Raw genomic sequence first — 14254 nt, 5'->3', positions numbered from 1 at the left:
ACATTAAAATCAGCTATAATGCTAACGCAAAATGAGACATGTCCTGGCTCAAAAGCAAGTGATCAGCGGTTGCCATGGCAATGACAAACATTTTTCTCATTATTACAAGCCAATGTATCATCCGAAATGAAAAGTTCTTATTTTGAGGTGGGTGAGATTTGTAGGCTCCTTGATATTGTTGGTTTAAATCTTTGTCAGCTGAGCCTCAATGTTTGATGGCCTCAAAGCCATTACACAAATTGCTAAGAGGGGAAGACAGATTGCATGCATATTTCATGAGGGCATTACAATTTTGGCAGCTATCAGTGACCGGAATGAACATTCTGCTCTGGAAGGTAGCTTTTACAAAAAAATCCATGATTTACATCAAGTTCATCTTTGATACACACATAAATTATATTTACTATATTTCTTTCTCAAGATCTTTTTCTTAAGAAACTTAAGTACCTATAATGAAATGAATTTTCTTTGAGATTCAACATTATGGGATGATGGGTGTTTTATTTTAGTGTATCAAACAATAAAGTACAGTTCATTGTTGCACTGTTTCTTTGGTGTTACATACTTGCATTTTAAATCCATTCATTGAAGGAAATTTATAAAATTAGCATAAAATATAATATAGCTAATGCACAATTGCAGCACAGAAAATTGGCAGTCAAAATACATCACGCCACCACAATACAAAAAAAGGACATAAAATAAGGAATACCGTAAAAACATGCTGTATGAAAGCCATATGCTTAATATGATTTCGTTTCAGTGTTGGTTTTACAAGCATAGAAAAATGTCATTGTACAACATTGTCGTATTGTTGCTGTCACGGTTACTTGTCACAGACACTTGTTAAGTGATTTTAGCGCAGTTGCACATTTTCATGCTCACAGCCATTCAAGTAGTTTCTCAGGAGTTTCTAACTCTGAACCACTGGCGGAGCTAGAGTGGGGGCTGTTGGGGCACTGTACATTCCTTGGAAACTATTGTAGTCACTCTTATGGTGTGGTTAGGCTTTTGAAATTCTTTTGAAATTATTTCTTTCAGTAACAGCATACAGACTGCGAAAAGAATTTGCGATTCATTGGTGTACCCCCACCCTGACACGCGGCACAGCCTGCCCCCTGCTATGGACGCACCCTGCCGGGGCAGCAGGGCGATGGAAACAAAGTTGTTCAGATCAACTGGACCCCTCAACTGGAAGGAGAACTTTGCTCAGAACTTGGTAAAGCAAGTGTTCAGTTTTGCGGCGGGCTAACCTTTATGATCCTGATGTCGTTGTTGTTCGTGGCACTGTTGTACTCCGGATGAGGCACCAAGAGCTTGGGCAGGATGATCTGCTCAGTGCCCTCATATATGATTAGAGAGTAATCTCCAGCCACTATCATCATTTTATTGACCCTGTGGAAATATAAAACACATACAAAGTAGTATGATAGATGTTGCTACGATACTGGAATGTTCTTGCAAATGTGAGAAGCTAAAAATTTTAATTTCATTCTTTTCATCGATGCCCAGTGAGCTTGCAAAGTTCTGATGTAATAGGTGAACTTTCTTTAAAATCCCAAAATGGTGAAATGTTTTGATTTCACTGAAAGTAGAAAAAAAATCCATGTTAAAACACTCCGATACCAGACAATCTATTTTTACTGAAAACAGTGAAAACAGAATCAAATACATTGCTGAGTATATTGCGTTTGTTAATAATTAATCATATCATTAATTTTGCATGATCTGTTCAACTGAGGATGTAGCAAGCATTCTGAGATCATCAGGCAGAAACAAACCCAAAAGTGTCAAAAATGACAGGCCAGGTTTTTTTTTTTTTTTTTTTAGCAAGGTACCTACGTTTAGTACATGATTCATTTTTCATTCTTATCTGCAGTCGTACTTTTAAAGTTGAATCCCCGCTAAAATATGCACAGAAGTCTCACTCTGGGCAAGAGGCATAAAGTCAAGTTTATTAATAACATTAAAATAAAAACAAAAAGACTGGAAATCCGCTTACCCAAGATCACAATGCGCCGCTGTGATTACCCAGTACTTATTTATTAAAGAACCACCGCAGAAATGTTGCCGATCTGCAGTTTGTATGGACACGATGTATTTGATGGAGTATGGAACTGGTGCGTATCCTCCCACGATGCGTCCCTGGATGGTGTCTTGACCTGTGACATGCCCGCAAATTTAAAGATGAGACATTCAGCACGTAGATGGACAATTGTGTAGATTGATGAAATCTTTTGATTATCTGTCGCTGTTCTTTCATTAATTCCACTGCACCCCCACCCCTTGCCTTTAATCCACTTGAGGTATGAATCGTAGCCTTTGCACCAAAGGCTGTTTTAAAAAAAAAAAAAAAAAAGTGGAGGTGATTGATACCAACTGTAATTTTATTATGATTAGTGTTGGAGTTGCTGTCGGGTGTATCAATAGTCTCCAGTTTTCGTATTTAAATCAAATGAATCAGCGCTCGTCCGTAACCGTGGGTTGGAGATTATTACCGGTCTCCTTTTACATTGTGACATAATGGTCCGGCACAGATGCCGTGATGGCTTCAATTACTTTCATTGATGCTGCGCTGCACTTTCATTTGTCACTCTTAGTGGCCCCTTGGAAAGTGGAGATTTGCTTTAAACACAGCTGAGGCGGTGCAGTTGCAGCTCTGATTGCTACATTGCAAGATGTTATGCTAGCGTCCAACATGGAACTCAAATATAAACAGTGCAATGTATTGGCTATCAATTTAACCAGGTCTGAATTTTTACAGTATAAAACTATTCAATAACAAATCATGTTGTTGACTATTGTGCATTATAATTTAACCTCCTTTGCATCATTCAGCCCACTTAGAGCAAAACCTTTTGTTCGTAAAAAAAATATTTTCAACCGAATTAAAATAAAGGTGCTTACTTACAGCTGGTAGTCAGGATGTCCAAAAGAATACAGAGCAAAATATACATCAGGTCCATAGTTGAATAGTCGGAGTGAGCTGTTGTTCTCAAGGGTGTTTTGTCTATGCGCACAACCTGTCCAAGGTTAATGTGCAAGCAACTCATCTCCACACTCGGGTTTCTTCTAATTCTTATTTCAGTTTCCATGGTCACCCCTCGGTCCTTAACTTGTGTATAATTGAAGCTCGTACAGTATGGCTTACCTAACTAGCTCATCATATGTAACTGCATCGTTATGCAACGTGGGTCATTTGACAACACTTAGTTGAGATTGAAGATCTGCATAGATGGCGATGCTGAGTAAGGTGCCAATGTCTCATCTTTGTGATGTTCCCTTTTTCTTCAGCACTGCATCCTGTCCTGTGCAGATTGCTTGAGTTCAGTTATGGTTTAATCAATCATAGACTTGATATTTCGACTTAAGACCTGAATCAAGATCTCATTAGGTCGTCAATAAATGTAATATCTATGTCAGATGATGCATTGATTCTATCACTGATAACTCAATGACGTCCCTCAGGGCATTTTGGACTCGGGAACTAGCTAATGTTTTTTCGTATACAAACAACACAATAGACAGAGTGCTAAAAGAGGAATTCTATTGTGAAACTTGTAGCATCAGCGTTGAGCAGTTAAAAGTAAAAACATTGCAGTCCAATTAAAAGTGGATTGCTGCTTGATTGGGTCTAATTGTTAGATGACAATATTCAGCAGAAAAGACTTAAAAGTCAAATTTTTAAAGGATCATTCACTACTCCTGCTCTTTTTTCTGAAAAGCAAGCGATTGGGCTTGGCCTACATGCCTCCATAATGCTATAGCAAAAAACTAGCGCAGCTATACAATGCAAGCGCTGGAAACATCCAGTAGGTCAGATTCATTGTTAAAGCAAATTGTTTTTCCAAGGATTTGGTTACAATATAAGAGGCAGCCTTATTTGTTGGGACTGTGTTGGAGGCACAGGTGAGTAACATTTCTCATTACACTGTCAAGACGTGATGTGACTTTTATGCTGTGACGGCGTTTTAGTAACTAATATTCGATGTAACAAACGGACTGCATGCCTCACAGTGTTTAATTAAAACTTGTACGTTGTAAGTCATGAGCATAAAACAAGGTCCTCTGAGTCTTAATGAAAAATCTTTTATCTTCACATAGCTGAGCAGTGCTGAGCTGAATGATGAATGAACTGCTTAATGAAGATGTTGATTTCTGTTTTCACAGGTGAAAAGTAAAACTATGTTTCTGCTGGGAAAATCTGTGCTAATACTTTTGGCTTTTTGGGGAACAGGTAATTTTTTTCTCTGCTCTAATTTTGCGCAATATTCTCACATCAGTCTTAACAAAAATATAAGAACTACTCTATGTTGACTATAAGCAGAGGTTTCAAGGTCGTTTCCAGTCGAGTCGAAGTATTCAACTCCCTTAATGCCTTTCGTGCTTTATCTTACATTGTTTTGCCGTTAAAATGTCTGCCAGATTTTCTATAAGAATTGTTGATATAAATCAGTATACTGTAGCTGTTGGTAGGCGAAATGCAAGGAATATTTATGGCAGGTTTATGTAACCTTCAAAACAAAGCATATTATCCTTGTGAAGTAATGCACAGTTGAAATGTTTCCCTTTCTAACAAAAAAAACCTAACTGAACCTCGACAATTAAAATATTTAAAGCAAAATTAGATTCCACACCTTTGAAGATAAATTACAGGATCATAAATTTTCCACATGAGTGGGCCACAAATCAATTTTGCACAGGGCTCATTCCAAGGACTCTACATGTATGCCTGACAGAGTCTTTTCCACGTGACCTGTAGAAACATTCACAGAAAGGATTATTGGTGGCTATGCGGTCCTGCCGTACTCCATCACGTTTCAAGCATCTCTTCAGTATCTAAGTTGGCTGAAGAAATGGAAACACTACTGTGGAGGAACGCTTGTCCATCCCCAATGGGTGGTGTCTGCTGCCCACTGCTGGAAGCCGTAAGTACTGCTAAAGAAAATTCGGAGGAATTTAATTGTTGTCACTTGTTAACTGTATATAAAATTGTATATAATATATAATTTGTGTTGCTTCCAGGAGCAACTTAATGAGGGTGGTATTGAGTGAAGACAGTCTGTCCAAAACAGAAGGATTTGAACAGATCTTCAATGTCTCCAAGCTGTATGTCCACAAGCTACAGAACATTCGACAATGACATCATGCTAATTAAGGTAGGTTAAACATAGTGTATAATATATCCAACCAGATCCAGAATCATAATGGTTCAACTCCGTGTACATTCTAGCTAAGCAAAGCTGCAATGCTGAGTGCCAATGTTCAACCGGCCAAGCTGCCTGACCCCGACACCCCTGAAGCCTCCCGGGGTGACGTATGCACGGTGAGCGGCTGGGGTGTGACGTCACCATACAGCTTCGTCCTCTCCCCCGGGCTGCGGGCTGTGGATGTGAACGTCATGGCTTCCTGCACCCATTACTACTACTGGGTCTCGACGATCACGTCAAACATGCTGTGCGCTGCAACTCAGACGGGGGGCAAAGATTCTTGCCAGGTGAAGGAAAATGCAACGTCTTGATGGTTTTGTTTCTTGTCATCCTCGTGTCTCGTATTTTCAATTCTTCAATCGATCACTTGGCTTCAAATACTGATTTGCCTTGATCTCAGTAACAAAATTTGTCTAAATTCATTTGTAAGTTTCGCCAAGTAGTGGTGATTAAGTCTAAAATGTCTTTTGTCTGTCCACAGGGGGACTCGGGTGGTCCCCTCATCTGCAATGGGGTCCTGGAGGGAATCGTGTCCTGGGGTATCAGCTGTGCCAACCCCTATTTCCCTGGAGTCTACACTACAGTGAGGAACTACGTGCCTTGGATTAACTGGATAATATCAAATGAAAAGTAAAGAAGTAAGACAGGCTGCATCATTCACTACGGTCTACAAAAGTGTTTGTCACTAACAACATGCAGCATCACTTGGTGTCACTGCAATTATTTTAGCACATTCGGTTTAGCGATGAATGAATTTGTGCTGACACCTTTTCAATTTCAGCTCCATTGAGTGCAATCTATGAACTAAAAGCGCATATTTTCAGACTTCAAACATTTCTTTGTATTTTGTGAACTAATAGCTTATCATTCACTACTTTAAAAAAAGACACGCTGCAGCAATTATTTAGAGCAGGGGTTTATTTTGAAATGCATTAGACCCTTAATTCCACATAACCGGTTAACCTGCACCACAGTGCATTTTTACTCCTCTCCTTCCTCGTCTTCACCCTCAACGGAGTCGACTCCAACTTCTTCATAATCTTTCTCAAGTGCTGCCATGTCTTCTCTGGCCTCAGAGAATTCACCCTCCTCCATGCCTTCGCCCACGTACCAGTGCACGAAGGCGCGCTTGGCGTACATCAGATCAAACTTGTGGTCGAGTCGAGCCCACGCCTCCGCAACAGCGGTGGTGTTGCTCAACATGCACACGGCCCTCTGGACCTTGGCCAGGTCTCCACCAGGAACCACAGTGGGTGGCTGGTAGTTAATGCCCACCTTGAAACCAGTCGGGCACCAATCCACAAACTGGATGGACCGCTTGGTTTTGATGGAGGCGATGGCAGCGTTGACATCTTTTGGAACCACGTCGCCACGGTACAAAAGGCAGCACGCCATGTATTTGCCGTGACGAGGGTCGCACTTCACCATCTGATTGGCCGGCTCGAAGCAGGCGTTGGTGATTTCCGACACCGACAGCTGCTCGTGATACGCCTTCTCGGCCGAAATGACCGGGGCGTAGGTGGCCAGAGGGAAGTGGATGCGAGGATATGGCACCAAGTTGGTCTGAAATTCTGTCAGATCAACATTAAGGGCGCCGTCGAAACGAAGGGAAGCTGTGATGGAGGAGACGATCTGACTGATCAACCTGTTCAGGTTGGTATAACTTGGACGCTCAATGTCGAGGTTCCTTCTGCAAATATCGTAAATGGCCTCATTATCCACCATAAAAGCACAGTCGGAGTGCTCAAGTGTGGTGTGGGTGGTCAGGATAGAGTTGTAGGGCTCCACCACAGCGGTAGAAACCTGGGGAGCTGGGTAGATGGAGAACTCCAGCTTGGACTTCTTGCCATAGTCTACAGAGAGTCGCTCCATCAGAAGAGAGGTGAAGCCAGAGCCAGTGCCACCTCCGAAGCTGTGGAACACCAGGAAACCCTGGAGACCGGTGCACTGGTCGGCCTGAACACACAAGAGGAGAGATTTTTAAACTAAAGTGGCACTCAAGTCTCAATGCCTAAGAACTCACTTTGTGCAACATATCTTGCTTTAAAGCCCATTCACATTGTGATCATCCTGCTGCGGCTTTGGCCACTAGGGGGCAGTATAATACCAACATTCATACAGTTTTCCAGCTAAGTGACAGTACGCTGGTAATAATGGGGATTTGTTGCCGAGGACAAAGAATACTTGTATTTGTTATATTGTCTGTCTACATATGTTGCTGCATTGTCATCTTCAAATATTCATTGCTTAAAAGGTTGTAATTACCATTGATGCTAACTTCTTAGTCCATTTGAGGTATTTTGCATTGCTAGCATTTAGTCAGCGTGGTTGGTTTAATAATCAATATCTAATCAATTTGTTTATATATATATATAACTGGGAATCTCTCTTGGCAGCTTTTTGTTGAAGAACTGTTCACCATCTGCTGCTTGCTCACAAAAAAGACACAAAGAAGTGGCTCGTATCTTGAACTCATCTTTCATTACAACGAATGTTACTGCCACAAGTTTCAAGATACACACCAGTTTGCGGATCCTGTCCAGCACCAAGTCAATTATCTCCTTGCCAATGGTGTAGTGACCACGAGCATAGTTGTTCGCAGCGTCCTCTTTGCCAGTGATCAGCTGCTCAGGGTGGAACAACTGGCGGTAGGATCCAGTGCGCACCTCATCTATGAACACAGTGGACATGAGTGAGACATTGCAGGTAAGAGCCATGAGCTATTCTGGGCATGAGGAAGCTTACCAATGACTGTGGGCTCCAGGTCCACAAAAACGGCCCTGGGGACGTGTTTTCCAGCTCCAGTCTCACTGAAAAAGGTGTTGAAGGAATCATCTCCACCCCCAATTGTCTTGTCACTGGGCATCTGTCCATCAGGCTGGATCCCATGTTCCAGGCAGTACAATTCCCAGCAGGAATTGCCAATCTGGACTCCAGCCTGACCAACATGGATAGAAATGCACTCACGCTGTGGAGGGAGGGAAGAGACATACATTTTAGTTTCAACAAGAAACATCCACTCAATCGTGTGTCTTCCACCAGATTGCCCTCTTATGCAGCGATGGCATGAATTTTGATCATTTCCTGCCACATTGTCGACATTCGACTGCGAAATGGGGATTACTGCAGAGGCAAGGGATTAATCTAGGTCAGACATGTTGCAGTTAGCGCTTGGTGCCACAAGGCCACATTTTTCAATGATGCTCCGTGAAGCAAAATTCTACTCTCCTCACCCAAAAGGACATGTTGGAGGGGATAACGCATTGCACCACACAAAAAAAACGTGGCGAAACTTTACTTAGGGGATAGTCGCCATGATGAAATAAACACTTCCCCGCTCCAAGAGATGCAGACAATGGCTTCGGTTGCAAACCATAAAAAAATGCACGATTTATTTTGCCTCCATCTTCAAATTGTAAAAAAAAAAAAAAAAAAAGAAAAAACACTCAAATGGAAAAAAGGCGCCTACCATGATGTCTTGTAGAAGATGTTGAGAGAAGATAAAAGTAGTCTTCCAGTGAAGGTGCCCGCGTTTCTGCAGTCTCCGTTGTGCAAAGTGAGGAGGAGTGATGACGTAACAGTCTCCGCCCCGGGTAACAGTTTTTTTTTTAAAAACTAAACTTTATTGAAAAGAAATAATAAGACAAACGAACATGCGCTCGACTAATTATTTATGAATACCGAACTGAGAATATTATCCTTACAAATAAGTAATCAAATTGACCCTCGCCGAAAATTCAGCTATCAAATGCAGAAAATATACACAATTGTGTACAATGAAATTGACCGCATGAAGGTATGTTGGGATAGCCACAGTAGGCGATATTTTAAGGCGTGTCGAATCAACACGAATATAACACGTGGGTCAACTATCAGAATGAAGTCATCTTTTATACAAAGTACGGTGAGGGCTCCAATGTTGTCAGTTTCAGAGCTTCTAGAACTTGATTAACAGCAAAACGTCGCATCATGTTCACAGCTCTGAAAAGTCGTCTGCGTCTGTTTACAATGACCGCACGTTGCCTTTCGCTACCATTTCGGCTGTCGCGTGTTAGTGCGTCAGACGGTTCAGGTTCGAACCCAACTCCCGACAGAATATGTTCCGAAAAAACTTTCAATGTGCCGCCCAGCGCCGAGTTTGTTGCGAGGGTTAGCGGGATCCCCACAATGGCCAAGCTGCCCTACCAGGACAACGCGGACGGCCTCGATGCAGCCTTCATCGGGGTCCCGATTGATACTGGAACGTCCAACCGACCTGGAGCAAGGTCTGTCCCAAGATTTTGGTTGTTGGGTCTGTCTTCGCTAATATATATAACATTTTTGCCTTCGGGTCTGTATAAATGCATTTACTTGGACATATTTAGTGTTCTATGCGCAATAGGTGCAATGCAATATTTATTATCAAAGTCCAATCATGTTGCATAAATACTACACTGATTTAAAAAAACGCTTTAGTGTTTTTGTCTTAAATTACTGTTTTACCAAAATCATGTTAATGTATCTATCATAAAATACACGTTTGGTAGCTGTTTTGTCACAAAATATATGTATTGGTACTTGGGAATTTTCATATGCTGCAACTGATGACTGTTTTAATAATCCATTCATCTGTAGATACATTTGTCATTTGATAAAATAATTTTTGTGTGTGTTTTACTTCCATCCCTTTATAATAGAGATGGACATTATTTCAAATCTATCGGAAGTGCAGAAAGATCCACAAAGGTTGCTTCATCTACTGCATACCAGAGCTCTTGAAGTCATTAATTAGGATTTATAAAAAATAAAAAAAAGACAGGTTATAGCCCATCCTATCTTCGGTGTAGCGCCATCACTGCAATTAGACATAACATACGTATGCTGTACTGTACAAACTAAAAATGTTTGTCCTCTGTCACCACATAACCTAGCTGCCTCAACTGCCACATCAAGACTTTCAGACTTGACTAGATGCTCATCCACTTCTATGAATGCAGTGACATAATAATTACATTCAAACGCTTCTCTGATGACTTTCTTTCATTCAAGTGATGATGCATCCATCATCAGTTAGTCATCCCAATACTAAATACTCAAATATCCAGAGCACACTGAAATTGTGTCTGCATTAAAGCTCTTTATGATGCTGGATGGTATGCATTTGTGAAACTGTACATTACTCGTTAACACTAACTAATTCCTAACTGAAATTAGTTATTGAAATTCCTGTTCACCATCTCAGGTTTGGCCCAAGGCAAATCAGAGTGGAATCGGCCATGCTGAGGGCCTATAACAGCGGTACCAGAGCTGCTCCTTTTGAGTCTCTTATGGTGGCTGACATTGGGGATGTCAACGTCAACATGTATGACCTGAAGGACACATGCAGACGCATCAGGGAGACCTTCAGAAAGGTGTTGGCTTCTGGCTGCATTCCCCTGACAATGGGTAAGTATGCCTAGAGCAAGGGTGTCAAACTCATTTTTGTCGTGTGCCGCGTCGTAGTCATAGTTTCCCTCGGGGGGCCATTATGATCATCAACGTCTTCTATATAGTGTAGGCTACAGAACAAACTGACGAATAACTAGTTTTGAAATCAGCGACTAGTAAAAGCTGATCAAATATTTTAAAAAGACAAATGGTAATAAAATTTGCCAGAAATATCTCTATTTTTTTTTTTAAAGTGAAGGCAATTTGTAATTTTAGTAATGACACAAAGTCAATATAAAATTAGTCTTTGCGGGCCACATAAAATGATGTGGCGAGCCGCGGGCCTTGAATTGGATTCATATAGCCTAGAGGGGCAAATGACACTTTTTTTTCTTACTCTGTTTGTGCTGTGTCAATAAACATGTCTTGGTTATGTAAATGATTATTGATATTTAAATCGGTGCTGTGCATGCATGGCGAAAGTTACAATTGAGCGCTGTTAATATAACCCATTTTTCAGACATTTACCTCGAGCATTCTCAACCAGGCTGGATAGCCTTTAGTTTCTTATACTTTGGGGAGGATTTGTTGAATATTGTTACTAGCACATTGGAAAGGATCACATACTGATTTGACCTTTGAACTCGTGCAGAGACTGCCACGCACCAGTTGACCAAACAGTGTTTTTTTTTTTTTTAATGTCAAGGTGGAGATCACACGATTGCATATCCTATCCTGCAAGCTGTTGCTGAAAAGTAAGTTTTATGTGGCAAGAAAGCTGCAACTTTTTTTTATTTTTATTTTTTAAATACAAGTATATAATCGTTCATTATCCTCACTGTTAATTTTCAAACACGCTCAACCAAAATGACGGTTGAATAATTCCAATATTATTAATACTTTAAAATTATGATTCTGGTGTATGCACGATACACCAGATATGGACCAGTGGGCCTCATTCATGTGGATGCTCACGCTGACACCAATGATGTGGTCTTGGGGGAAAAGATTGGCCATGGCACTCCGTTCAGACGATGCGTGGAGGAGGGCCTGCTGGACTGCAAGCGAGTGGTGCAGATCGGCCTGAGAGGTTCCGGCTACTCTGCCGATTCGTACGAGTGGAGCCGGGCTCAGGTTCTTTGCTGGATCTTGTTCACTTGGCAGATTGCGACCTTTCTCCTAAAAATATGTTTTATTTAAAACGACCACATAGCTGTGCCTTGGGTCAGTATGTCTAACCGAATTCTAACAAACCAAAACACCATAGACGAGCTAACAGCTTCAGTGTTGCCATGGTGTAAAAGCGATATTTGAAATAAGGGTGCATGATTCATCAACATGGAGGAAGACTAGCAATAGTGCAAGGCTCAACATTGTTTTCCTAATCATGATTAGAGGAGAAATTTTGATTTGCTGAGAATCCGTGGGCATCTTGGTTCAGGTTGGAAAACATGAGCTTGCCTTGATTCACAATAATCTGCAACTCTATGAAGTGGAGTCATGATCTAGTCTCCGTGAGTGAACACGCATCTTGTTTAATGCCTAACAAGTAAGGCTCTTGCTGTACCAATGTGAAACAATGCACTCCAAAGTTTTAGTTTGAGAAAATACTGAAATGATTGGTATATTTTGCAGGGATTTCGGGTGGTGCAAGTGGAGGAATGCTGGTTCAAATCTCTGGCACCACTCATGGATGAAGTCAGGGGTCAAATGGGCAGTGGCCCTGTATACCTGAGTTTTGACATTGATGCTCTTGACCCAGGCTTTGCCCCTGGAACAGGGACACCCGAGATTGCTGGGCTCACTCCAATTCAGGTACGACTTGTGTTTTTTTTTTACTGGTCTTAGCAGCACAAGTCAAATGTTTTTGTTTTTTTTATGTCTTGCACCCTAACAGGGAGTAGAGATTATTCGAGGCTGTCGTGGACTGAACCTTGTGGGATGCGATTTGGTGGAGGTAGCTCCGCCCTACGACACAACAGGTACTTACCCTACTTGATGAGTTCTCAGAATTCTGACAACTTAATCATGTTTTCTCTTTGACAGGAAACACTGCCCTGACAGGTGCTAACCTCCTCTTTGAAATGTTGTGCGTCCTCCCAAATATTAAATACTACTGATCCTATACCTTTTTTTTTTCTTTACAAAAAAGTAGTGTGGCTTATGATGAATGTGCATCTTGAGAAGAATTTCTAAAATAATTTCTTGAACAAGTTTGAAAATAGTTTTTGTGTTTTCTTTCATTCTCTTGCATTTACAGTAGTGTCTATCAAACTGAGTAAAGAGGACAGTGAGTGATAAAAAATAAAGGGGAAACTCCTGTCAGTACCTGTACGTTTGAAAGTATCCAGCGCTAAAGGGCGTCGACCACCACAGAGAGGATCCATCCATCCATTTTCTATGCCGCTTGTCCCCACGTGGGTCGCGGGCGTGCTGGAGCCTATCCCAGCAGTCATCGGGCACACAGGTGGGGAACACCCTGAACTGGTTGCCAGCCAATCGCAGGGCACACAGAGACGAACAACCATCCGCACTCGCACCCACATCTAGGGACAATTTGGAGTGCTCAATCGGCCTACCAAGCATGTTTTTTTGGGGGGGGATGTGGGAGGAAACGAGTGCCTGGAGAAAACCCACGCGGGCACAGGGAGAACATGCAAACTCCACACAGGGAGGGCCGGAGGTGGAATCCAACCCGCACCCTCCTAACTGTGAGGCGGACGTGCTCGAGCAGGGGTGTCAAACTCATTTTTTTCGCGGGCCGCATTGTAGTCATAGCTTCTTTTGGAGGGCCATTATGACTGTCAAGCCAAGTAAATGTACGAGCACCATATTATATACACTAAAAGCTACAAAACAAATAACTCATTTTCAAATCAGACGAGTAAAAACTGGTCAAATATTTAAAAAAAAAGATATTAAAAGCGAAGACAATTTGCAATTCTAGTATTGACACGCAAATTTGATGCACAATTACAACAACATAAAATGATGTGGCCGGCCATATCTGGCCCCCGGGCCTTGAGTTTGACATCTGTGTGCTAGAGGAAACAATTCATGCAATTATATGCTCACTTATCACAGCTGCTTCCTGCAGTTGCCCAGTCCGAGGCCAGCCTCACTTGGACTGGACCTAAATATGCAATGTTCTTCATGCTAGTCATCCCAAACTTTCACTAATGCCCAAAAGAGAGGGAAGAGGATGTTCAGTATCTGTCTTGAAGGTGACATTTCACCTAACCTTAATTTAGCTGCACAGTATCTGTCTTGGAGGTGACATTTCACCTAACCTTAATTTAGCTGCACAGTGTGTCAAACCACTCATGAGCAACTCTTGATGGGACAAACTAAAAGTCAACAACCAACTTCTGACTGATGGGTGAGTGCTTAATTGGAATGACACTTAAAAAAAAATATCTGTTTATACTTTATCAAGATATTTTGATGATTTTTAATGTGGTGTTTTTTACCTGTGTAAATAGACCCTAAAGGTAGAGCTGTTTTTTTTCTGGTAAAGATTATTTTAATATTGAAATTGCAATGAATACAAATTATTACTTCATACTTTAAAAACTTTTTTTCAACTACGGGTGGAGATTACACAATTTCAAATCCTATTCTCCAACCAATTAATGAGA

The 14254-nt window shown here is 41.4% G+C and overlaps 4 protein-coding genes across 4 annotated transcripts; 2 read left to right on the top strand and 2 right to left on the bottom strand.

The window, feature by feature from the left end:
* Nucleotides 1-913: 913 nt before the first annotated feature.
* On the bottom strand, nt 914-2966 carry LOC119118399 (trypsin). The gene is made up of 5 exons (XM_037245416.1): nt 2912-2966; nt 2003-2162; nt 1254-1395; nt 1057-1191; nt 914-991 (listed from the first exon to the last, which is right to left on the bottom strand). The coding sequence occupies exons 1-5, from the start codon at nt 2964-2966 to the stop codon at nt 914-916; spliced, it is 570 nt and encodes a 189-aa protein (XP_037101311.1).
* A 769-nt stretch (nt 2967-3735) lies between these two features.
* LOC119138446 (trypsin-3) lies at nt 3736-5869 on the top strand. Its single transcript, XM_037278480.1, is given in 6 exon segments — nt 3736-4237; nt 4763-4928; nt 5026-5118; nt 5120-5159; nt 5234-5497; nt 5692-5869. Coding segments are annotated over 6 exon segments (768 nt in total). The 5' UTR covers nt 3736-4185; the 3' UTR covers nt 5845-5869.
* Nucleotides 5870-6110: 241 nt separating this feature from the next.
* LOC119138435 (tubulin alpha chain-like) lies at nt 6111-8811 on the bottom strand. Its single transcript, XM_037278453.1, has 4 exons — nt 8680-8811; nt 7956-8178; nt 7733-7881; nt 6111-7166 (listed from the first exon to the last, which is right to left on the bottom strand). Exons 1-4 carry the CDS (start codon nt 8680-8682, stop codon nt 6192-6194), a joined length of 1350 nt encoding a protein of 449 aa, XP_037134348.1. The 5' UTR covers nt 8683-8811; the 3' UTR covers nt 6111-6191.
* Nucleotides 8812-9031: 220 nt separating this feature from the next.
* Nucleotides 9032-12838, top strand: agmat (agmatine ureohydrolase (agmatinase)). The gene is made up of 7 exons (XM_037278466.1): nt 9032-9475; nt 10432-10634; nt 11323-11371; nt 11555-11750; nt 12252-12431; nt 12514-12598; nt 12663-12838. The coding sequence occupies exons 1-7, from the start codon at nt 9180-9182 to the stop codon at nt 12734-12736; spliced, it is 1083 nt and encodes a 360-aa protein (XP_037134361.1). The 5' UTR covers nt 9032-9179; the 3' UTR covers nt 12737-12838.
* The last annotated feature ends 1416 nt before the right edge of the window (nt 12839-14254 follow it).

Source organism: Syngnathus acus, chromosome 2 (genome assembly GCF_901709675.1).
Source record: "Syngnathus acus chromosome 2, fSynAcu1.2, whole genome shotgun sequence".
Classification (NCBI taxonomy): Eukaryota; Metazoa; Chordata; class Actinopteri; order Syngnathiformes; family Syngnathidae; genus Syngnathus; species Syngnathus acus.
The sequence above is the reverse complement of the archived record's forward strand: the minus strand, read 5'-3'. Positions and strand labels throughout refer to the sequence as shown.